This window comes from Crotalus tigris, unplaced genomic scaffold (assembly GCF_016545835.1).
Source record: "Crotalus tigris isolate CLP2741 ecotype Arizona unplaced genomic scaffold, ASM1654583v1 scf7180000019707.1183690, whole genome shotgun sequence".
Taxonomy (NCBI): Eukaryota; Metazoa; Chordata; class Lepidosauria; order Squamata; family Viperidae; genus Crotalus; species Crotalus tigris.
The window spans coordinates 949,506-975,026 of record NW_024097673.1 but is presented as its reverse complement, the minus strand read 5'-3'; the positions used below and the strand labels follow the sequence as shown (position 1 = coordinate 975,026).

The 25,521-nt window shown below is 41.4% G+C and overlaps 1 protein-coding gene across 2 annotated transcripts in view; it reads right to left on the bottom strand.

The window, feature by feature from the left end:
* The window catches only part of FRMPD4 (FERM and PDZ domain containing 4), a 350,102-nt gene that overhangs the window by 60,174 nt on the left and 264,407 nt on the right, over positions 1-25,521 (bottom strand). For both annotated transcript variants that reach the window (XM_039364275.1, XM_039364276.1), the window contains exon 10: positions 22,830-22,875. In XM_039364275.1, coding sequence (XP_039220209.1) covers positions 22,830-22,875 — 46 coding nt within the window. The remainder of the gene's footprint in view (positions 1-22,829; positions 22,876-25,521) is intronic.

Here is a 25,521-nt window from a genome sequence, read left to right as displayed (position 1 = left end):
GCTCTCCTCACAGCACTGAGAGGTTGAGCCAGGCAGTGCGAAGCTTCCCAGCTTTGCACCTTGCTACCTGCTGAAACTGGGAAGGCTGGGGGCTAGGCAGCATTGCACTTCTCATCATATTTGTGCCACCCAGCTCAGCCTCTCAGCACTGTGAGGAGAGCACCCTGCTGAAACCCCTCCCCCAGAGCTCATCACACCAGATATGTGAAGTAGGCAAGGGCCATTTGCTTTCCACTTCCAAGCGATGTTGCATTTCTTCATTCCTCACAAAGGTTGACACCTCTCCAGCATGCACCCAGGGGGCAGGGCCGACAAGGCAGGGGCTGGTTCCTTGCTGTTTCCAGACGGCCTTGTGGAGCTAAGACTAAATGCGTTTCAGCATAGATGGCCACCACAAAATTGTACATTGGCTCCCAGCTGGCCTGGGCCAGGGCCAAGGAAGCGGGGGCCATTCCCTCACTGTTTCCAGGATGGCTTCGCAGGCCACATGAAACCATTTTGCAGGCTGCATCCGGCCCGTGGTCCTTGTGTTTGACATGTCTGGCATAGTATATAAACTTCATACTACCAAAACATTAATCTACCATAGTTTTCTTAATCATGACCAATATACATAAAACCAACGTACAGAAGAACTGATTTGTCCTTTACTTCCTTTTACCTTCTTTTATTTCTTACCTTTGGGGGGAAAAACCTTCTATGTCATATTTTAAGAAACTTGTGATTTTTAAAAAACCCTTATATTAAAAAAAGCATGAACCAAAGCAGAATCCTTACCCTTTCCTCTCCTAGCTGTATCACAAAAACCAGAAACTGAAAAGTAGAAGCTCTATAGGATTTCCCAATCTAATTTGAACAAGTAAGCACTTCATCACTGAGGAGATGCTTACTATATCAATCAAATGCTGGTAAAGTCCATTATTTGCTCCCATATATGGCAACAGCATTAGCAGAAAAGACAGGTAACTCTACCACTATTTCAACTAAGTTGACAGACACTGTGAAATCCATCACATTAATATATAACACTGTCTCCTTATTTGCCATATAGTGATCTCTCTGTAGGGTAGTGATTGTGTGTGTGTGTGTGTGTGTGTGTGTGTGTGTGCATGTGCATAAATTTAACAAGGTCTATCATTAACCAATATTGTCGATACTACTGTCTCATCCCTGGAAAGACCTTAATAGTTATCCAGAATGACATCTTACCAGGTCAATAGTTCAAATTTATCCCGAATCTAAATGCATAGCCCAATAGATAAATTATCTGATTGGCAATTCTTAAACTTTTTTTTAAAAAAGTCATTGTACTGGTAGTTGTAACCATTTACAAAACAATTGTTTATAATAATCAAATAATTCCCACAAAAGTGAAGCTTTAAACTGCTTAAAATGATTAACTTCCTAACAAATTTTCTTATTAGTACAGATAGCATTCAAATTAACCTATGAATGATTTATTGGATACATCAGAGCTTATAGTTAAACTGAAAATGAATGAAACAAAACTAATCTAATAGACAGTAAATGTATTATATGCTGTTTATTTCATCCAGTTTTAACAATGCATAAACTCAAGCTTTATATAATGCCCCATTTTATCAAAGCTGTATACTGTTATTCCTATCTCGTGTTCTCTGTTTATTTGCTTTATAGAACAAATCAGGAGATTATATTTTAATTAATATTATATCTTAAACAATAAGGCTGATGCAGCCCCAAATAATTCTTTGATCTAAAATATTGTTATATTGGTGACAATAGCTTCTCCCTCCTACCATTAACTTTACCAATAGTCTCTTGTATTCTTTTTCTTCCCACTCCAATGCTGATACTGTTGGCTGAGTACATGGGTTTTGAGGAATGTGGCTGGGACACTTGTGTATCTACTTTAATTAGCACTCCTAAAGGCTACATGATTCTTGCTCTTTTATATGTGTGTTGAAAGAAAAATCTTCATCAGGGTCCAGTCAAGCCAGGAATAAACAAAATGGAGACTGCTTTAGAAAGGTTGTAGTTTATTGAAGAGCAGAACCACAAGACATGAGGCTCTGGAACAGCTGACCACATGTAGCTGTGATTGGTGGGTTTTTTATACCTTCTTGGGCTTTTGTGTTTGAAGTTGTTCTTCCTGTTCCTGTGGCATGAACTTTGACCTGAGCTTCTCAGCATGTCCTTTTGGTATTCTGATGTGATGGGTTAATCCTATTATGTCCCAAAGGTCATATCCTGCTTCCCTGGGGCTGTGGCTGATGACTATGTCCTGTGTTGGATATTTTTGGGGTGACAGATTGTTGATTCTAGGGATCTTTGTCTTTCTAATCCCATCAGCTCCAAGCTCCCTGGCTCCAATCGTTCTGAAAGGATTATGATATCTGCATTTCTACAGACCTGGTTTCTGCTTGAGGCAGAGAGACTTGGGGGGGGGGGGTTCTGCCTAAGATATTCCATTATTCCTTTGGAGAAATACAATATTCTGCCTTTTTAATATTCCCTAAAATATTTCTTTCTCGGGGGGGGGCTATTTTCCCACATTGGAATGGGACTTTTAGGCTCCTACCCTTAGTCATGCCTCCTTTGCCTCAAGCCTACTGCTTCCGCCCATTTCCCTGCAGCGTTCCTCCTCAGCTCTGCTGTCCCCGCCCATTCTCTCTGGCCAATGGGCCCCTGGCCCTCTGCCTTGCACCCTTTGGCCCAGCCCATTCGCCGAGGCCCTCTTTGTCCTGGGTTTTTGGCTGCATGGGAGAGTTAGCTCCCAGCCAATCTGTGTTGTGGGGCAGCAGGTGAGCAGCAGGGCTGGCACAGCTCTTCTGATTGTTGGGGGAGCCTGGCATGGGCGGCAGGGCAACTCCCCATTCAGTGTGAGGCCAGAGGCAACGGAGGGTAGGGTGGAAGAAAAAAAGAAAGCCGGTGCTCTCCAGGTTTTTTTTAAGCTGCCAGAGGCTCTGGGCAGAGAGGGCAACAGGCAGGGAGCGGTGGGCGGGGGATTCCCATTTTGACCCCTCCCACCTGTTATTGCCTCTGCGCCTGGACTCCAGCCTACTGGGCCTCTGCGTGGCTCTCAGCTCACCTCTCCCTTCCCCCCTTTCCCCTCTGTTCATCTAGTCTGATTTCAGTCCCCCTTCCTCCTAGCCAATATCTTTTCCCCTTTAGGAGCCCTACAATACAGGAGCTCCACTGGGAGTAACACATCTAAATGATTTTTGCTTTCCCCATGAGGTTTGCACCCCCACCCCTCCCAATGATCGATCACCTTGCACCTTCCAGCTTGAGGAAGCAAACAGGAGGCGGGTTTGCAGATGTATGTGTGTGTGTGTGTGTGTGTGTGTGTGCATGCGTGAGAGCTGTAACATGTTCTGTGACTGGCGGGGGCAGAAGAATCTCCGTACTCTACTCACACACACACGGAGGTAATGCTATGTAAACATTGCATTGGTTTAACACATTTAGGCATACACAACATGTCCCCCCCCCCCAATTTCCATTCTTTGTCTGGAATGCAACTAGCCACAGCACACATTGGAGCTGGCTTCACTACCCTCTCCAAACTTTTTCTAGTGTTTCTCTACCTTGGGAAAGGAGGAAGGATAGAATAGAATAGGATAGGATAGGATAGAATAATGGTAATAGTAATAATAATAATAATAATAATAATAATAATAATAATAATAATAATAATAGTCCCCCAGTGAGGCACTACCTTGACGTGGTTGTGGGGCTTGTGTACTCTGAGGAAGATGAGAGCTATGCCAGAGGTTCAACCATACTGGACAGGTCTCATCAGAGGAGTCAGACAAAGAGTGTCTCTCCCATAAAAAATATGGTGAGATGTAAATTTCAGAATGCCATACCGGCTCGGATGTCACCTGGGTTAACAAGCTCCACGCTAGATATTGAAGTTCCTGGATATCTGGTGAAAAATGGGTTACAGGACTCAGGACTGTTGGCTGAGCAACCAGGGCCAGCAGCTGCAGAACTACTGGAAGAAAAGGTGTTTACCCGTCGCACATACACAGTGATTGAAAACAAGGAAATAATGATCTGTTACTACAGATCAAGTCCAACAAGGAGAGGATATCTAAAATGAATGCACCAGTTCTGGAAAGAACAACATCCAGAATCAGAAATAACAGAACAGAGATTAGCAGATCAACGCCTATTCTGGCCCATATAGCTCTATGGACCATATAGCTCTATGCACCATATAGCTCTATGTTGGAGTGTCTGGCAGTTATTGGGTTAAATGCTACGTATGTTGATGGGTCAGTGGGAAGAGTTCCAAAGGTCATTGGGAGACTTCCTGGACACAAGCCACATGGGAATCTTTTGTCTGTAAGAAGCATGGGCCATGGAAAGTCACTCAATGAGCCTGATTCGCTATAAAGATGGTATGAGGAGCAATATTTTCTTACCTAAAGGGATGATCCAAAAGATGGACAAAGATGTATTTTCCAAGAGTATCAACCACAGCATGAACGCAAGTAATCTTTCTCATTAAAATATATTTTGTTTATTATAAAATCGTTTCTTTTGAGTTAACTATCTGACTGGATTTAAAAAAAGACACTTTAGATTTGAGTCAGAATAGTAAGAAAATACTCATAATTCATGCCATCTTTTGAAAGCAAATAGTAAATTGGCAAAGATTAATTCTTCTCTCAAAGCTGCGACAGTTTGAAGAAAGAGAATCAAATCTGTTAGCCTTTTCTCTACATTAACCCTTAAGGAAGTAAAGCAGATACTCTCTTGTTAGTAATTCTATGCGACTAATCTCCTTCAATTGCCTGCAAAGTAATTTCTGGGATAGCAAAGCCAGCGTGTCTGTGTAAAAGACAGCTTTCAAGGAATGATTCAGAGGCATTGTTTTGCTAATTCCCTTGCTAGCCAACGCTTCAAAGTTAAAAAGTGACTTGTTTCTGATTAAAATTACCTTTGGATCTGTTCACAAGCTAATGGTTATAGCAAAGAGAAAAGAAGAATCTACACTTTTGTTCCTTGCATGAAAAGTTTGAATTTTAACACCAAAAGGAGCTTGGGCTTTATCCCCCTCCTCTCTTTGCCAGTGAAGTACGCAGCCTGAAACAAATTTGTTTCTTCTTCACGAGTTTGCTAGCCAAGGAAGGCTGATTGCCCTTCAATAAACTCAATTGTTGCTATAGTAACACAGCACCGGTGGAAAGCTAAGCTCCCTCCCCCCTTAGGAATGCTTGGAATTTCAGCCAATGTTATGGGATAAGGAGGAATCTAGTTACAAAGGCAGAACCAACCCCAAATAGCATCACAGAAGCACTCCCTGGTGGTCATACGAATTTTTTTTTAGCCAAGTTACAACAGCCACAATTAATTCAGCACACAACAGAGGGAAAGAAAGTACTTCATTGCACACATAACTAACTATGCAGGGCAAATTTGTTAGTTAAAGTGCAAGCTACTTAAAGTCATTCCAAGCTACCAACACCCCCTAGAGGGCACAGAGTGAACTTACCAGAAGCATTCACTCACTCACTCAAGCTGAGCACCAAGCTGTTCCAGCTTGAGGGAACTTAGGCAGAAGAAATCAAAGCCAAGTCTCTTTGGCTATTATCACAAGCTTAACAGTGCCAGGTGGGAGTTTGTACCTCTACATTCTCTCAGTGGCCACTAGCAGTAACATGGTAATAGGAAGAATTTGGCTGGCCTTTCTTCAGACGCTTCCTAGTGGTTAAAGGCGGCACTACACGCAAGCCTTTAACAGCACCCAGAGAAGGCCATCTAGTGGACAAAAGGTGAATCTCGAAACCAGAGCACCCTGGTAGCTGACCCACAGCAAGTGACCCCTAGTGGTGAAGGGGTGAACTGCATTGAAGTACCCACAAACGCAGGAGAATGCACCCAGTGGCATCTCCATCCACAGACAGCACCTCAGAAGCTGATCTACAAGTAGCGACTCCTAGTGGTCAAAGAGAGAAGTTCTTCAAATTTGCTTTAAAATAGCTGAGAAGAACACTGAACCTACCCTAGCCATGGCAGAGTGGCTTAGTGATTCAGATGAAGAGGTTCACCAGCCAGCCGGCCAAGGAGAAATGCTGCCAACAGCCAACTTTGACCTGCACATAGAAGCTGAAACTCAAGCCTCAACAAAGCCAAAAATGTCTCAGGGTCAATACGATCTTAGACAATGCAGAAAACTCACAGAAGCCATGCACTTACATCTGATGGAGAAATGCCACACCATCCACAGGCGCCATGAAAGAGGCTAGGAGAGATTATACAAACTCTACCATGAACAGAAGGAGGAACTCTCCCCAGAACGGGCACACACAGTGGAAGGAGATAAGGAAGACGCCTATGTGCAATGGATGGACTTCGAATGGCAACTCAAGGACATTCAGGAACAATTAAGAGACCTAAGAGTCGGCAGCGAGATGTAAAGCCTCAAGCTAATAAACGAGGAACGTAAGAAGCTTCTAGTGAGCTCACATGGTTCCACACAGTCCGAGCCTCACCAGAGAGGCAGTCCGGTCGACAGAGCCGAGTCCAAAGTTTCACGCCTTTCACATGCACCATCCCAACGATCGTACGCGGATCCATCTCATGTGTCTGGAAAGGCCTCATCTTTTCACCACATGTCCAAGGCACACTCCAGCATGTCCCAACAATTGCATGTTACAGGACCCTCCCGCCATTCAAAGGCATCTTCTCACCAGAGCCATGCATCTCGAGCCTCAGGAGCAGAGAGCATTGCTGCCCGTCTCAGGGAAGCATGGATCAATACCGCAATGGCTGTCGTCGCTGCACAAGCAGCAGTAGACGACAAGCTACATAGAGAAGACTTGGCCAAAGCTCAGGCCAACTTTATGATTTTCCAGCGACAACAGAGAGCAAAAGAGGCAGCCTCAATAGAAGCGATCCTGCAGAGAGAGTTGGAAGATGCCATGTCAACGCCCAAGTTGGAAAGTCTAGGAAGGGAAAGTTCTCACAGCCGCGTACAGGCCTATGTGGACAACCAAAGCGCATTCCAGAATGCACAGATGAGACCACCCCAGCCAGCCACAAGCCCCTGAAGACCGAGTAGACGAACAGAGGAATCTCAATGACCTGATTTGCCGGTCAACCACAGAGTTGATGTCGCGATACCTAGGTCAAGAGATCCTCCCGCCGTTGCTGCACCATCGAACCCACCGATCCATACCCTCGATAACAACCTGATGGGATTACCAGCAACGGCAACGACTGCACAGTGGGGAGTGCCACAAGATCTTTCCACCATTATTGCCCCACAGAACCCGCCAAACCATACCACTAGTGGCAATCGGACGGATCCACCTGTAGCGCCAACGGCCCTACGACAGAACCAGCTGTCGCTCAGGGAAGAGGTTGAAAGAGTTAGAGCCACACTAAAGTCACTAGAGTCCCTGCTGCGCCAACAGGAGGCAGCGTCCCAAGGAACTGCCACCAGTCCTGACTACAGAGGACAGCCACGAGCATCAGCTCTGCCAGCCTACCAGCGAGCTAACTACACTCTACCAGAAACACAGACCCTCCAACACATAAGCAAGCAGGAGCCTGGGCTCCCTCAGCTCAACGCCACAACAGAGGAGTTCAGACCAAGCCAACAAGGTCCCTTGCACGTGACATGGCAAAATACCCTCAGCCAACAGTAACGCCGAAGGAAGTTACCAGCCAGCCATGGTGTACGCCCCCACTCACGGAAGGGATCCACCACCTCCACCAAGCTACAGCCTGCACACGGGATCGATTTATCCCCCAATGTATATTGGAAGAAGGTTGGACTTGGCAGCCAGAGGGGTACGGAAATTTTCCGACAAACCTGAAGAGACTACTTGTTGTGGAAACACATCTTCAAGTGCGCCATTAATGAAGAAAAGGCTGGGCCAGATGAGGAACTTGTCCAGCTGACAGCATGGCTAGGCCCAGAATCTGTAAACACTGTGAATGACATCTTCGCATCCCATTTGGGTGACCCCAACATCGGCCTTGCAGAGGCTTGGGCCGCACTCGACGAGGACTACGGTGATCCCTCAGTGATGGAGTCCTCGCTTCTGGACCGCGTTCTCAATTTCCCCGACATAAGAATCAACGACCGCCAACAGCTGAAGACTTTCTCGTCACTCATTACTCAACTACGGTCAGCACAACAGGATCCCACCTTGCCGGGATTAGCTTGCCTTGAGCTGCTTAGAATACAAAATCCTATCATCCAAAAACTACCACAGTTGATATGTGAACAATAGATCGAGTTTTCTCAAACTTACGGGGAAGACAACCAAAACAAAATTCCCCCCTTTGCGGTTCTCGCTAAATTTATCAGCAAGAAGGCTAAACTCCACAATGACCCCTGGTACCTTCCCATCAGAGAAGCACACTATCCGACGACCAGGTGAAGCAGTCACAGCCCTGATATAACCAAGGGACCTGTCCAAACTACGGACAGAACCAACCCTTCAGCGTATAAAATGGACATCACACCTCTCCCACAGAAGACTCCAGACGAACGAATACCGAGAAGCGTTGTTTCGAATTCGCATTCAACTACAAAAGGCCTGACTTGTCCAATGCACAAGTCTTCTCACTCTCTAAACAATTGCAGAGAATTTAGGAAAAAATCCCTAGATGACCGAAAGACCCTATTCAAAGAGAATAGGATATGTTTCAAATGCTGTGACTCTATGGATCACACGGCCAAATACTGCACAGCTGAGGTGAAATGCCACCTGTGTGACAGTGACAACCACCTAGCAGCCTTACACCTAGAACCTAAGACGCTGTCTAAGGAGTCACGACAAGCAACTAGCTCTACACCAAACTAATCACCGACCTAGTCCTGTTGCTAAAGAAGACCAACTTAGAAAATTGAACCTCTTCAGTTCCAGCTGTTGTTCCTGATTCTTCAGCTCCGGCGGTTCCTGAGCTTCCAGATGTTCCTGATCCTGAGTTTCCTGATGTTCCTGATCTTGATTCTTCAGCCCCAGCTGTTCCTGTGTTTCCAGATCCAGCTGTTTATGTCTTTCCAGGTTCTTCAGTTCCTGAGTATCCTGTGAATCCAGTTCTCCTCGTTCCTGAGAAGCTTGGGTTCCAGTTTTTTCTGTTCCGGATTTGGTTCCAGTTTCCTTCACAGGAAGAAGAAGACCTTGTCTCACTGGGAGACAAGACTGCATACCAGAACTATTGGCCCATGGGACTTGCGCACCAGGCCCACCCACTTCATGAACTAGTTTACCCAGCTGAGATCCAGATCGTGAAGCCACGTGACTCAGGTCATGACTCAAAGACACTTGTACCAGGCTGATCACCGATTTGGTCCCATTGCTGATGAAGACTGAACCAGAAGATTAAACCTCAAATTATGTATTGTCTTATGCATTGTTTGATGTAACACTTGTCTTTTTTCATAATTGTGCATGTTTTATATTTACCTTATAGTTATGCATGTTTGATACCAAGTTTTTACCTATTTAGTCACAAGTTAGTTAACAATGAGTATTGCATGCCTTGATGCTATGTTTTTACTATTTTACTAGTGGAAATATAAATTTCCAAGCGGGGAATGTTCTGGCCCATATAGCTCTATGGACCATATAGCTCTATGTTGGAGTGTCTGGCAGTTATTGGGTTAAATGCTACGTATGTTGATGGGTCAGTGGGAAGAGTTCCAAAGGTCATTGGGAGACTTCCTGGACACAAGCCACATGGGAATCTTTTGTCTGTAAGAAGCATGGGCCATGGAAAGTCACTCAATGAGCCTGATTCGCTATAAAGATGGTATGAAGAGCAATATTTTCTTACCTAAAGGGATGATCCAAAAGATGGACAAAGATGTATTTTCCAAGAGTATCAACCACAGCATGAACGCAAGTAATCTTTCTCATTAAAATATATTTTGTTTATTATAAGATTGTTTCTTTTGAATTAACTATCTGACTGGATTTAAAAGAAGACACTTTAGATTTGAGTCAGAATAACACTGATTTATAATACGAAATAAAGTATTCACAGAAACAGAATTGGACGAACTGCAAAGGTTTACCCAGGGCAAAGAAATCAAAGCCTTACCAGAAGTAATTCAGAATGTAGAGGCAAACCAGGAGGAGTTGGCAGTGAAGGAATCCAGCAGAGATATACAACTGTTCTCATTTGGAAACCAGGCACCTCTTCCTCAGGAAGAACAAAACCCTCTAACTAAAGAAATAAAATAATTGAAACAAAGAATAACTGAGAATCTAGAACAGCATAAAAATAACAGAATAAGGCTGCCTGCATTGAAGCTTGATTCAAAAAAACAGCTAGCACAAGCATTAAAAGATGCAAATACTGCAATATCAAGTATAAGCACCAATTCACTGCAAGAAGCAAACCAACTAATGTACAGCACAGCTGCAGTTATAACTGAATACCTGAGATGCAAAATCAACAAAGAAGAAAAACAAACAAACAGTGCACCACAAAAATGGAAGGTTAGACTAGAAAATAAGATCAGCAAGTTAAGATCACATGCAATCAAGCTAGAACAGATGAAAGAAAAGAAGCTGAAGAACAAGAAGACCAAAGAATATCTAATCAAGAAATACCACTTAGAAACAAGGAAGATCAAGGAAGCACTGGAAATAATAAAGCAATAAATAACAGCTATAGCCAGGAAAATCAGTAGATATGAAGCTTGAATTGCAAACTATAGGCAGAACCTCCAATTTCAATCCAATCAGAAATGTTTCTACCAATCCATCAATGGAGAAACTGCAATGAATCAGTCAGTTCCTGACAAGGAAGAAACAGTGCAGTTCTGGAAGCAGATATGGAATAACCCAAAGAAATACAACAAGGATGCGGCTTGGTTAAAAGAGGTGGATGCAAATAAAACAGAAGTTGAAATGAAACAACTAGTAATAACAACAAAAATGGTAGAAAAAAGAGCAAGGAAAATCAAAAACTGGTCAGCACCAGGTGAAGATGAACTGCATGGGTTTTAATTGAAACATCTAACTGTTATACACCCACTCATTGCCAAGCAGTTCAACAATATACTACAAGGAGGAGAAATTGAAAAGTGGCTAACAACTGGGAAAACCTACCTAATGTTGAAAAATCCAGCAAAAGGGGCAACACCAGGCAACTACAGGCCAATTACATGTTTACCAACAACTTTCAAATTACTAACTGGTGTGGTAGCTGATGCAGTACAACACCATCTAGTTGAAAACAATCTCTTTCCACCTGAGCAGAAAGGAAACCGCCCCAATAGCAGAGGAACAAAAGATCAACTCCTAATAGACAAAATGATCTTGGAAAACAGCAAGAAAAGGAAGACCAACCTGAATGTGGCATGGATTGACTACAAAAAGGCATTTGACTCTCTGCCACATGACTGGATAATCAAGTGCCTAGAAATAACAGGAGTCAGTAGAAACATCAGAAAATTTGTGCAAAGATCGATGGCACAATGGAAGACACAGTTGCAGATCAATGGTGAGAAACTGGGAGAGGTTAATATCAAGAGAGGGATATTTCAAGGAGATTCATTATCACCATTACTATTTGTTATTGCACTGTTTCCTCTGTCAACAATACTGAATAACTCAGGACATGGCTATCAAACATCAAAAACATCTACCAGACTATCCCATCTCCTTTACATGGATGATCTGAAGCTGTATGGAAAAACATCATCTGAAATAGAATCGCTGCTCAACACTGTCCGTATATATAGCCAAGATATTGTAATGGAGTTTGGCTTGGACAAATGTGCCACACTTACTATCAAACAAGGAAAAATAGTGAAAACTGAAGGAATCAAGATGCCCCACGAAAATAACATTAAGAGTCTGGATGAGGAAGAGTACTACAAATACTTGGGTATCCTTCAAGCTGACAACATCAAGCACACTGAAGTCAAGAAAAAGATTAGAGGTGAATACATCAAGAGAGTGAAGAAGATCTTAAAGTCCAAACTCAATGGAGGAAATACCATAAAGGCAATCAACACCTGGGCAATTCCAGTCATTAGGTACACAGCTGGAATAGTGGACTAGACTCAAGCAGAACTAAAAGCAATGGATAGGAAGACCAGAAAAATAATGACAATGAATCATGCCCTTCATCCACACAGTGACATTGACAGACTTTATCTACCAAGGCAAATAGGTGGGCGTGGAATGCTACAAGTACATCAGATGGTTGAAGAAGAAAAAATGGCTGTGGAAGAATATCTGAAGAACAATGATGAAGATGCACTGAAATTAGTATATCAGGAAGGCTTACTGACTACTGGAGAGACCAAACTGGCCTACAAGAAAGACCAAATGAAGAACAGAATAGAGGCATGGGAAGACAAAGCACTACATGGCCAATACATTAAAAAAATAGCTGGGAAAGCAGATAATAACAAGACCTGGCAATGGCTAAGAGCAGGAAAATTGAAGAAAGAGACCGAGGGACTAATTCTGGCTGCACAAGACCAAGCCTTAAGGACAAATGCATATAAAGTCAAAATTGAGAAGACAGCAACAGACAGTAAGTGCCGCCTATGCAAAGAAGCTGAAGAAACAGTGGACCACCTGGTAAGCTGTTGCAAGAAGATTGCACAGACTGACTACAAGCAGCGGCATGACAAAGTAGCAACAATGGTGCATTGGAAGATCTGCAAAAAATATCATTTGCCTGTAAGCAAAAACTGGTGGGATCATAAAATAAAGAAAGTCATAGAAAATGATAAAATTAAACTGCTCTGGGACTTCAGAATTCAAACAGACAAGCACCTGCAACATAACACCCCAGACTTAACAATTGTCGATAAGAAAGACAAAAAAGTCTGGATAGTGGATGTGCAGTGCCTGGAGACAGCAGAATAGACGAGAAAGAACTGGAGAAGATAACAAAATACAAAGACCTACAAATAGAAATAGAAAGACTGTGGCAAAAGCAAGCAAGGGTAGTACCAATAGTCATAGGCTCCTTGGGTGCAATCCCAAAACAACTGGAGCACCACTTGAACACCATTGGCATTGACAAATTCGCTATTAGTCAATTGCAAAAGGCGGCCTTACTAGGAACTGCTTCCATCCTGCGACGATATCTGTAATACCATCAAACATCCACATCTGCCTATCCCAGGTCCTGGGTAAGGACTCGATAGGTAGACAAAATGCCAAATCCAGTCTGAACATCTGGCTGACTGTGCGATGATCCATATAATAGTAATAATAATAAAGTTGGAAGGGACCTTGGAGGTCATCTAGTTCAACCCCCTGCTCAGGCAGGAAACCCTACACCATTTCAGACAAATGGCTGTCCAGTCTCTTCTTAAAAACTTCCAGTGTTGGAGCATTTACTGCTTCTGGAGGCAGGCTGTTCCACTGATTAATTGTTCTCACTGTCAGGAAGTTTCTCCTTAGTTCTAGGTTGCTTCTCTCCTTGATTAGTTTCCATCCGTTGCTTCTTGTCCTGCCTTCAGGTGCTTTGGAAAATAGCTTGACTCCCTCTTCTTTGTGGCAGCCCCTGAGATATTGGAATACCGCTATCATGTCCCCCCTTGTCCTTCTCTTCGTTAAACTAGACATACCCAATTCCAGCAACCGTTCCTTATATGTTTTAGCCTCCAGTCCCCTAATCATCTTTGTTGCTCTTCTCTGTACTCTTTCTAGAGTCTCAACATCTTTTTTACATCGTGGTGACCAAAACTGGATGCAGTATTCCAAGTGTGGCCTTACCAAGGCATTGTAAAGTGGTATTAATACTTCACGTGATCTTGATTCTATCCCTCTGTTAATGCAGCCTAGCACTGTGTTGGCTTTTTTGGCAGCTGCAGCACACTGCTGGCTCATATTTAAATGATTGTCCACTAGGACTCCAAGTCCCTCTCACAGTTACTACTATTGAGCAAGGTACCCCCTGTACTATACCTGTACATTTGGTTTTTCTTGCCTAAGTGTAGAACCTTGCTTTTTTCACCACTGAATTTCATTTTGTTAGATAGCGCCCAGTGTTCAAGTCTTTCTAGATCCTCCTGTATCCTAAGCCTGTCTTCTGGAGTGTTGGCTATTCCTGCCAGCTTGGTGTCATTTGCAAATTTGATGAGTTCCCCATCTATCCCCTCATCCAAATCGTTGATGAAAATGTTGAAGAGCACTGGGCCCAGAACAGAGCCCTGAGGCACCCCACTACACACTTCCCTCCATGTAGATGTGGTTTCGTTGAGGACCACATGCTGAGTACGACTGGTCAGCCAGCTACGGATCCCTCTGGTGGTGATGCTGTCTAACCCACATTTTTCTATCTTATCAAGTAGTAGGTTGTGATCTACTTTGTCAAATGCCTTACTGAAGTCCAAGTAAAGTATATCCATAGCATTCCTCTGATCCACTAATTTTGTCACTTGGTCAAAGAATGCAATAAGATTTGTCTGGCATGATCTGTTTTTAACAAACCGATGTTGGCTTTTAGTAATGACTTTGTTTGCCTCTAGGTGTTCGCTGATTTGTTGTTTGATTATCTTTTCCATAATCTTCCCAGGTATCGAGGTCAGGCTGATAGGTCTGTAATTTCCTGGGTCCGTTTTTTTCCCTTTTTTGAAGATGGGAACTACATCAGCTCTTTTCCAGTCCTCCAGTAGTTCCCCAGTGCTCCAGGATCTTTGAAAAATATATTCAATGGTTTTGAGATCACATCTGCCAGTTCCTTGAGAACCCTGGGGTGTAATCCATCTGGTCCTGGTGATTTAAACTCGTCTAGGCTGGAAAGGTGCTCACTTACCATTTTCTTGCCTATCTTAACTTACATTTCTATTCTGTTTTTTTATGGCACTATTTTTGGTAGGTTGGTCTGTTTTTTCCCTTTGTGTAAAGACAGATGCAAAAAACGAGTTAAATAGTTCTGCTTTCTCCCTGTTGCTTGTCACCTTCTTGCCACTTTCCCCCACTAATGGCTTCAACACCTTCTATCATTTCATCTATTAGTGTGAATTAGATCCAAAATGGCTAAACCCCTAGTTCCCTTCCCTACTTTTTGGGAGACAAAGTTGTCTGCTAGGTTTGCAAGGAATCTATTTGATCTTCCACTTGGTTGCAGAGTTTGTCTCCCAGTTGATGTCAGGGTAGCTAAAGTCCCCTATTACTATTGTGATGTGCTTCCTACATACCTTAGTTAGGTAGCAAAAAGTTCATCTATTTCCTCTGTTTGGTTGGGTGGCCTGTAGTATACACCTATGGTAATGTCGTTTTTCCACCCTTTTATATTGACCTAAATGTATTCAGGACAGTTTTCATCATTGTTATGCTCTATTTCTGTAGAGATGTAGTTATTTCGTACATATAGAGCAACTCCGTCTCCTCTTTTATTTGATCTGTTTCTTTTAAATAATTTAAATCCCTCTAGCTCAGTGTTTCTCAACCTTGACAATTTTAAGGCATGTGGACTTCAACTCCCAGAATTCTGGCTGTGGAATTCTGGGAGTTGAAGTCCACATGCCTTAAAATTGTCAAGGTTGAGAAACACTGCTCTAGCTGTGTGTTCCATTTGTGGGTTTCATCCCACCATGTTTCTGTAATGGCAACAATATTATATCTGCCCTCATTAACCTGAATTTCTAATTCACCCTGTTTGCTGTTCATACTCTGTGCATTAGTGTATAGACATTTGAATCCTTTATGACTGACCCTGTGTTTACTTTCTACGTAACCTGTGTAGTGCCTGAGTTCCCCTATTGTCTTACTATCTATTTGGTTAGTGCACTTTGTGTGACACTTGCTATTAGAAGCTTGATTTTGCTTGACAGCAAGGTTGATATTCTTGTCCGCACACACATCTATGTTACATGCACTGGTAGCCCTATAGTTTTTAGATAGCCGGTGACAGGGATATTCTGTATCAATTAACTCACTGTCCCCACTGTTTAGTTTAAATATTCCTCCAGAAAATCTGTGAATTTATAGCCGAGCAACTCAGTCCCTTCCTTTGATGGATGCAAGCCATCTCTTTTGTACATTTTTTCATTGGACCAGCTACAGACTAATATATCCACACCAGCTACAGACTAATATATCCACACCCTTCCCCTTTACACCACTCCTTTAGCCACATATTGAATTGTGCTATACACTGGCCTTTTCCATTTTGCTCCTTGTATACTGGTAAAACTTCTGAAAAAGTAAGCCTACAGTAAGCCTGTTCTGCTAAGTTCCTGCCCCAAGCTCTGGAAAGAATAGGATAGGATAGGATAGCATAGGATAGGATAGGATAGAAAAGAAAAGAATAGAATGGAATGGACTGGAACGGAATACAATGAAATAGAATAGAACTGGAAGGGACCTTGGAGGTCTTCTAGTCTAGCCCCCTGCTCAAGCAGAAAAACCTATACCATCCCAGACAAGTGAATGTTTAGTCTTTTCTTTAAAATATCCAGTGATGGAGCACCCACGATTTCTGGAGACAAAGTGTTCCACTGGTTAATTGTCCTCACTGTCAGGAAGTTTCTCCTTAATTCCAGGTTGCTTCTTTCTTTAATCAGTTTCCAATCATTGTTTCTCATCCTTTCCTCTGGTGCTTTGGTGAATAACGTGACCCCCTCTTCTTTGTGGCAGCCCCTCAAATACTGGAATATTGCTATCGTATCTCCCCTATTTCTTCTCTTCTTTAGACTAGCCAAACCCAAGTTCCACAGCCGTTCTTCGTATGTTTTAGTCTCTAGGCCTTAGATCATCTTTGTTGCTCTTCTCTGAATTTTTTCCAAGGTCTCAACATCTTTTTTCTGATATCGTGACCAAGATTGGCTGCAGTATTCAGGTGTGATCTTACTATGGTTTTATAAAGTGGTACTAATACTTCACATGATCTTGATTCTATGCCTGTGTTTATACAACCCAGGACTATATTAGCTTTTTTGGTTGCTGCTGCACACTGTTGGCTCATAGTCAAGTGATCGTCCCCTAGGACTCCAAGGTCCCTCTCACAGTTACTGTTTTTGAGCCAGGTCTCAAATTTCCTGCCTAAATGTAAACTTTTGCTTTTCTCCACATTGAAACTCATGTTGTTGGATAGGGCCCATTGTTCAAGTTTGTCAAGATCTTTTTAAATCCTGAGTTTGTCTTCTGGGGTACTGACTACTCCTGTCAGTTTAGTGTCATCTGCAAATTTGATGAGTTCCCCTTCAATTCCCTCATCTAAGTCATTTATGAAGATATTGAAGAGTACTGGGCCTAAGACGGAACCATGTGGTACCCCACTGCTTACTTCTCTTCATGTCGATGTGGTGCCATTGAGGACTACTTGTTGAGTACAGTTTGTCAGCCAGCTACAGATCCATCTGGCGGTGATGTTGTCTATTCCACCTTTTTCTAGCTTACCAAGGAGTAGGTTATGGTCTACTTTATCAAATGCCTTACTGAAATCTAAGTATACTACGTCCACAGCATTTCACTGGTCTACTAGTTTAGTCACTTTATCAAAGAATGAAATAAGATTGGTTTGGCATGATCTGTTTTTAACAAACACGTGCTGGCTACCAGTCATAACTTTGTTTGCTTCTAGTTGTTTGCAGATCTGATTATTGATTATCTTTTCCAGGATCTTCCCAGGTATTGATGTTAAACTGATTGATCTATAGTTTCCTGGGTCTTTTTTTCTTCCTTTCTTGAAGATGGGAACCACATCAACCCTTTTCCAATCCTCAGGTTCTGAGATAACATCTGCCAGCTCCTTCAGAACTCTGGAATGTAATCTGTTGGGTCATGGTGATTTATATTCAAATAGATATTCTCTTACCATTTTCTTGCTTATTTTAATTTTTGCTTCTAGTTTGTCTTTTGCAGTGCTTTTTATGGTATGTTGGGCTATAGTTTCTTTTTGTGTGAAGATTGATGCAAAGTATGAGTTAAGCAGTTCTGCTTTCTCCCTGTTGCCTGTTATTTCCTTGCCATCTTCTCTCTATAGTGGACCTACAGTTTCCTTAATTTTTTTCTTGTTGTTAATGTGTTGAAAGAAACTTTTTTTAGTATCGATTTCTGTTGCAAGTCTTTCTTCGTTCTGAGCCTTTGCTTTCTTGACTTCATCTTTGCATGTTCTGGCTGTCTGCTGATAATCGGCCTTAGTTATGTGGCCCTTTTTCCATTTTTTGTATTTGTCCTTTTTGTCTTTCAGTTTGTCAGAGAGATCTTTGTGCAGCCATGCTGGTTTCTTCTTGAATTTCTTGTTTTTCTTTTTCAGTAGTATTGTGCTAGTCTGGGCTTTTATGATCTCATTTTTCAGTTTCCCATGCTTCTTGGGTTTATTTATTTATTTATTTATTTATTTTCAAATATTTATATGCCGCCCAATCCCAAAGGACTCAGTTGGTTGTTTTCCCCTTTAGGATTTTCATCCATGGGATCTTTCCTAGGTTCTCTCTGAGTTTGTTAAAGTCAGCTCTTTTGAAGTTTAAGACATTGGTTGGATTGTTTTTTATTGCTAGTGTTTGCATTATGTTAAATTCCAGTATAACATGGTAACTTTCATCCAAGTTTCCAGCAATTTCAATTCCCTCTATCACCTTTTCTCTATTAGTAAGGATTAAGTCCAGTATAGCTTTACATCTAGTTCCAACCTCCATCTTTGGGTGACAAAGTTTTCAGCTAGGTTGGTTAGGAATCTGTTTGATCTCCTGCTCACTGCAGAGTTTGTCTCCCAGTTGATATCTGGATAATTGAAGTCTCTCATTACTACTTTGGTATGCTTCCTACATACATTTGTTAACTAGTTGGCAAAGAACTTATGTATTTCTTCTGATTGGTTGGATAGCCTGTAATATACATCAATGGCAATGTCATTTTTTTTCTCTTTTATATTGCCCCATATACATTCTGGAGAGATTTTATCTTTGATCATGTGCATTTCTGTAGATACATAGTGTTTTTTTATATATATAGTGCAACTCCTTCTCCTCTTTTTGTAGACCTGTTTCTTTTGAACAATTTGTACCCATCCATCAGTCCATTCCATTCATGGGTTTCGACCCACCAGGTTTCGGTAATGCCAACTATGTCAGACCCTCCCTCATGTACTATTGCTTCTAGTTCACCCTGTTTGTTCCCCAAGCTTTGAGCATTTTTATGCAGGGAAGGAAGGAAGGTAATAGCATTATCTCTCTCTGTGTGTGTGAATAGAGTACGGAGATTCTTCCCTCCCCAGTCACAGAATGTGTTACAGCTCTCACATATGCGCGCGCGCACGCACACACACGCACACACACACACACACACATACACACCTGCAAATCCTTTTTGCTTCCTCAAGGTGGAGGGTGCAAGGTGATTGATCATTGGGAGGGGAGGGGGGAAGCAAACTTGATGGAGAAAGCAAAAATCATTTAGATGCATTTCTCCCAGTGGAGCCCCTGTATTGTAGGGGTCCTACAGGGGACCAAAGACCAGACATTGGCTAGGATGAAGGGGGACTGAAACCAGACTGGATGAACAGAGGGGGAAAGGGGAAGAGAGAGGTGAGCTGAGAGTCATGCAGAGGCCTGGCAGGCTGGAGTCCAGGCACAGAAGCAATAACAGGCAGTAGAGGTCAAAATGGGAAGCCCCCACTGCCTGCCTGTTCCCCTCTCTGCCCGGAGCCTCTGGTAGCTTTAAAAAAAAAGCCTGGAGAGCACTAGCTTCCTTTTTTTCTTCCACCCTCCCCTCTGTTGTCTCTGCTCCTGGATTCCGACCTCACACTGAATGGGGAGTTGGCCTGCTGCCCCACGCCAGGCTTCCCTCCATCCCTCCTGCCCCATGCCAGGCTCCCCCCTACAATTGGAGGAGCTGTGCCAGTGCCATTTGCCTCCTTCCTGCCCCACGCCAGGCTTCTCCTCCCCATAATCGGAGAAGCCACGCCAGCCCTGCCATTTGTCTGCTGCCCCACAACACAGCCCCTGTGATTGCCCATTGCACACTGCCCCCCTGAGAGCAACATGGCTATTACCTACCATCCATCTGATTGGCTGGTGGCTAATTGTCCCGTGCGGTGAAAAGCTCAGGACAAAGGGGGCCTCAGTGAATAGGCTGGGCCGAAGGGTGCAAGGCGGAGGACCAGGGCCCCATTGGCCAGGGAGAATGGGTGGGGGCAGCCCAGCCGAGGAGGAACGCTGCAGGGAAATGGGTGGAGGCGGTAGGCTTGAGGTGAAGGAGGCATGGTCAAGGGTAGGAGCCGAAGGATCCTAGATCCTCCCACATGTGGTTACTGAGTATCTTGGATATTTGAATCTATATATAAATGCATATATATACATGGATATAAATTCTATATACATATCTACACAAATGCATGCATCCCATCAATCCATTAGGCAAATATTGTGGCACACCAGAGTTACTTTGGAATGTTCTCTCCCTTATCTAAACTATGTGTGCCCATATAATTCCAATGTATTGGGTGTTAATTTTTGCTAATTGACTGGATGAGTTACCTGATACTTTCATCTGAAGTTTTCATGGCTGGTTTCACTGTATGACTCAGCATATTTTGAGGTTGCTCTGTTTGTTTCATTATTAACAGAAGTGCCATACTTCCCACCCACCTCCCTGCCTATACAAAAATAAAAATATAAGGCATAACATGGAGCCCACTATTACCTTACTGGTTCTGGTAGAGCATCTGTATTATTCAATTCAATAATAAATACAGAGATAAAAAAGTAATCTGGAACCATATCCCATTTGTCCTATTCCAACATTGGATTGGACAGATAGGACTCACTAAACTTTTGCTTTAGTCAGACTATCAGGGACTAAAATAAAGATTATCAGTTATTGTTATTTAATGTTTTAATTGAGTGCATTTTACAATTTTTAAAATGATTTTATTGGGAGCTGCCCAGAGTTGTCTGAAAGGGTGGAGGCTATGAAAATATTTTAAATAAATAAAATAAACAAATAAACTATCTAAATTGGGTTAGATCACAAAAGAATTCCTACATGGTTCAAGAGAAGAACAGTGTCAAGATAAACTCAGGTCTGGATCCAATTTGCAACTGTTTCATGGCCCCTTTGAACAGATACATTTTTTATGATGTGCTGCTAAAAAGTCTTTATGATTGCTTGAAAAGATTTAGGAAAGGACAGATCAGAATGAAATAATTAAATTACTCTTCCTGGCAGGCATAAATCTGGGTGTTTTTTTTTTTTAAATCCCGCATGATAATCTTTAGCTCAAATGCTGAAAAATGTGAGGATTTTATTATTGTTTTTACCATGTTTTGCAAATGATTTGTATTGAAGAAAAGTTCAGTAGAGTAATTTGGATTTTTAAACACCTTACGCTACCACACAGAGTTGATTTCATTAATCTATCAAGCATCTCAGAGCAATGAATGATGTCAATATAATAAATATCTCTTGGCAATATATGACAACCCAGATTGATACTTAGTTTGTTACACAGTGAAATACCCTAGCTTTTAAAATCAAATAAAAGATCAATTTGAATAGTGTATCAGCATTCTATATCTCTGAAGTAAATATACAATGTATGCCATGATAAAAAAAAAAATGCTATCCAATCTGAGGGAGCAGGGCTTTAGGGCAAGAACAAATTTTATAACATTTTCTACTCTGATTGAATTTAGCAATATAAACAGGCCTTCAACATACACAGTTGTTGTTCGTTAATAATAAATAGGAAATAAAGCTTCTGATATGAATATAATATTAATTTAATTCCAATGCCTGTTAATTTTAATTTTCAAATGGATCTATATTTTAATTATTAACTGAATTATTTTGCTACAATAGAAAGTAAAGGAACAAGTCACAACCAAGCCACAAACAGATCTATGCTTTCACAGTAATTCAGTGTATACATGATTTATTTCCTCCTGCTGGCCTTAATTACCCAGAAAGATAAATATAGAAGGATTTTCATTTATATTTAAATAGTGTGATAATGGTGGACTAGCCAGGTATGAAAAATATTACTCACTCAGGAAAATTTTACATAATCAGGTCTGTAGTCCAAGTTCCTTTTGATATTTTCCTTATAGTGTTAAAAATTATTCTTTTTTCATAATGTAGCTAAATTTCCATATGGAAAAAATATGCTAAGCAATTTAAATACAATAAAGCTAAAGAATCCAAGACAAATCCAGCATTTTATTTCATGATCAGAAATGATACAGCATCTAAGGATGCCACTGTATTGCAGCTTGGGCCGATCTAATGTTTTAAAAATCAAGGTGATACATATCCAGACACTTAGCTTTCTGCAACTCTCTCACAAGCCTCCATTCCATGCTTTTTTATGAGGGGAAGAATTATTTAAAATTATTTTATATAAATAATGGAATAAAAATCTTCTGTATTGTTGTGGACAACCCGCCTGCAGATAAACAGTCCCAGCCACTAATTGCCATGTCACTTTTGCTTTACGGTATTTCTTATTAAATTTTTAGCTAAGATTTTAGTCTCCTGGAGCTTGTTTAGAAGGAATAAATACCCTATTGCTCTAAAAAGTCTTACAATTTAAAATCAACCAAAATTAATGTAATAAATGTGCTTCTCTATCATAATATATATTATATTACAATCATAATAATTGAAATAAAAAGAAAAAAAGACTGGTTTGACAATTAAAAAAAACTGAACAATATTCAGCCTCTTTCGTCCTTAGGAAATACTATTCATGCATGTTGGAAAATATCCATTTTTTCAATTACTAATATACTGTTCCACTTTTATCTAATAGTATATTGTCATTTGATTTGTCTTAGAAAATAAAGCTCTTACTGCATTTCACTTGTGTTCTTGGTTATGCAGATAAGGAAAAGCAAGAATAAGAAGAGAAAAACGTTGCTCAGAATTTATTTATTTTTTAATAGTGCTACTTACAGGGTAAGGCTGAATAACTGTAAGGAGGATTGATTCTTTGCAGCTCCTGTAGAGAAAAGAGATGAGAATGACTATTTGTATTTCATGTTTTCGCGATAACATTGTTTTATTTTCAGATGAGAAATTGCTATTTCACAATGGTATGTTTATTGCAGCACAAGAATTTTGAAAACATACATTTCATTGATTTCCCTCCCCTTTAAAACAGACTGCTAATTTGCTAGTCAGAATGAGAGTAATGCTGATCAAGTAAACATTGCCTTCATCCTTAATTGGCTTTCAGTGAATTTACTTAAGGAAAATGCATAAAGCAGAGTTGAGACATCCCATGAATTACATGAAATACCGTAGCTAGGGACCACTCATGTGGATCCCAGAGGCCTTATCTTGCAAGGTTATTTTGAATCTGTTTGAATCTATGATTCCTAAGGAATTAGACAGTATCTAACTGTATCACCTGTAAATTAATTCTTTGCCTATAAGGATCTGACAGACGGCAGATAATTGTTAATGGGGGTGAGGTTTCCACTGACTTTAAAGAAGTGGGAGTATGCTTGATTGTCAAAAAGCCTCTCTCATTTTGGCTATTCTGAATAACTTTTCATCTGGTATCACATGTTCTCTTTTTAGAGAAGGTTGCTGATCCTGGGATTACAGCTAAGGAGAAAGTGGATTGTCTGGAACCATTTCAATCAGAATTCAACCTGGCTATGGATAGAAACTGTGTTTGTCACTTTTGTAGATGACCTTAGTGAAACCTGGATGTATTCATATCCAGGTTTCACCAAGGTCATCTACACAAGAGTGACTCTTCCTGATATGCTGAATCTTTCAGCTGCATTCAGTACCATTTATCATGGCTTCTTTTCAGGCAAGGATTAGGAATGGGGGCATTGTGCTGCAGTAGTTCTCTTCATTCTTGAATGGGGTGGTCATTGGTTACAGTCAGTGGTAATGGTCAGAAGTCAAGGCTTGGGTCCTGGATCTCATCTATATGAAACTTATGTATCAACATTAGATGAGAATCAATATGGAGATAATGTCTAGTTATAAATGACCATTCTGGCCAGACAGGAGAACTAGCTTAGGTCCTGTCTTGGTGCTGGTGGCTATTAGGAGAAAGCAAGCTTAGACCAAATTGCAGCAATATGGGGTGGCTATGGATTTGGAAACCAACTATTTTCACAATAATATGGGAACAGTAATATGTGAATGTCTTCTAACTGTAGTTGACATTTTTAAACTCTACTACTGAAAACAGTTTTGTAAGCTGTTTAAAATCTTCTGAATGGAATAATTTGAGCAAATCAATAACCAATCCAGGAAAAGAAAAGAATGAATAAAGGTAAAACATGTATGTTGTCAATGCTGTGACAAACCAAACTGAAGACATTTTCATTTTGTCTTCATTGCCACATTTGAGTTTAGAGATATTAGATGAAGGAAGGGGGGGGGATGTGTAGTTTCTTAGTTAGCCAAAACAATTCATATGTGTGAGAATCAAGGTCAGTATAGATAACATTTTGGTGGGCTGAAGAGCTGGGAGGAGAGCCTGTGTTTTGTAACAATTGGTAAATGTGATTTATGACAGCAAATTGGGGTGGGAATTGCAATTATAACTTTGTAACAGGGGGAGGGGATTTTTAGTCTTGGGTTTGCCTATGTACGTGCCGTTACTTTGTTTCTTAAATAAAATGTTCTCTAAGGAAGAAAGTTTTTCCTTGAAGTTCTTTTAAACGCCTTCATCTATCAGAACCATGACATTAACCCAAGACTCACATTCAATTTAAAAATTCACGGGGCCCTGAGTTCCGGTCATCTACCCAGAGTCTCAGGAGGATGACAAAGACTCACGGAAGACCCATAATAGAGAAAAAGGAGGAACCTGTCATCAGCACCGTGACCACAGCACCGTGACCGTGATCGGTGGGTGGAGTGCAGGTTATAGCCCCGATAGAAAGTGTGGTAATGGTAGTCCTGGTGGCAGGTGCAAGGCCTAAGGAACATAAGGGCCAGCAGGAACACATCTGCTCATCGGAGTGGACCCTGCCTAGCCTTATCAAATGCCTTACTGAAGTCTACTATGTCCATAGTATTTTTCTGGTCGATTAGTTTAGTCACTTTATCAAATAATGAAATAATTGGTTTGGCATGATCTGTTTTTGACAAACCCGTGCTGGCTACTAGCTATAACTTTGTTTGCTTCTAGTTGTCTGCAGATCTGTTTTTTGATGGTCTTTTCCAGGATCTTCCCAGCTATTGATGGTAGACTGATCGGTCTGTAGTTTCCTGGGTCTGTTTTTTCGCCCTTTCTTGAAGATGGAAACCACATCAGCCCATTTCCAATCCTCAGGTATGATGCTCCAGGATTTTTGAAAGATACGGTGCAATGGTTCTGAGATAATATCTGTCAGCTCCTTCAGAATTCTGGGATGTAATCTGTCAGGTCCTGGTGATTTATATTCATTAAGGTTGGATAGGTGTTCTCTTACTATTTTCTTGCTTATTTTAAGTTTTGATTTTTCAGTGGTTTTTTGGATATAATAATAAGTGGCTGTCCAGTCTCTTCTTAAAAACTTCCAGTGTTGGAGCATTCACCTCTTCTGGAGTCTATGTTGGGCTATAGTTTCTTTTTGTGTGAAGACTGATGCAAAGTATGAGTTAAGCAGTTGTGCTTTCTCCCTGTTGCCTG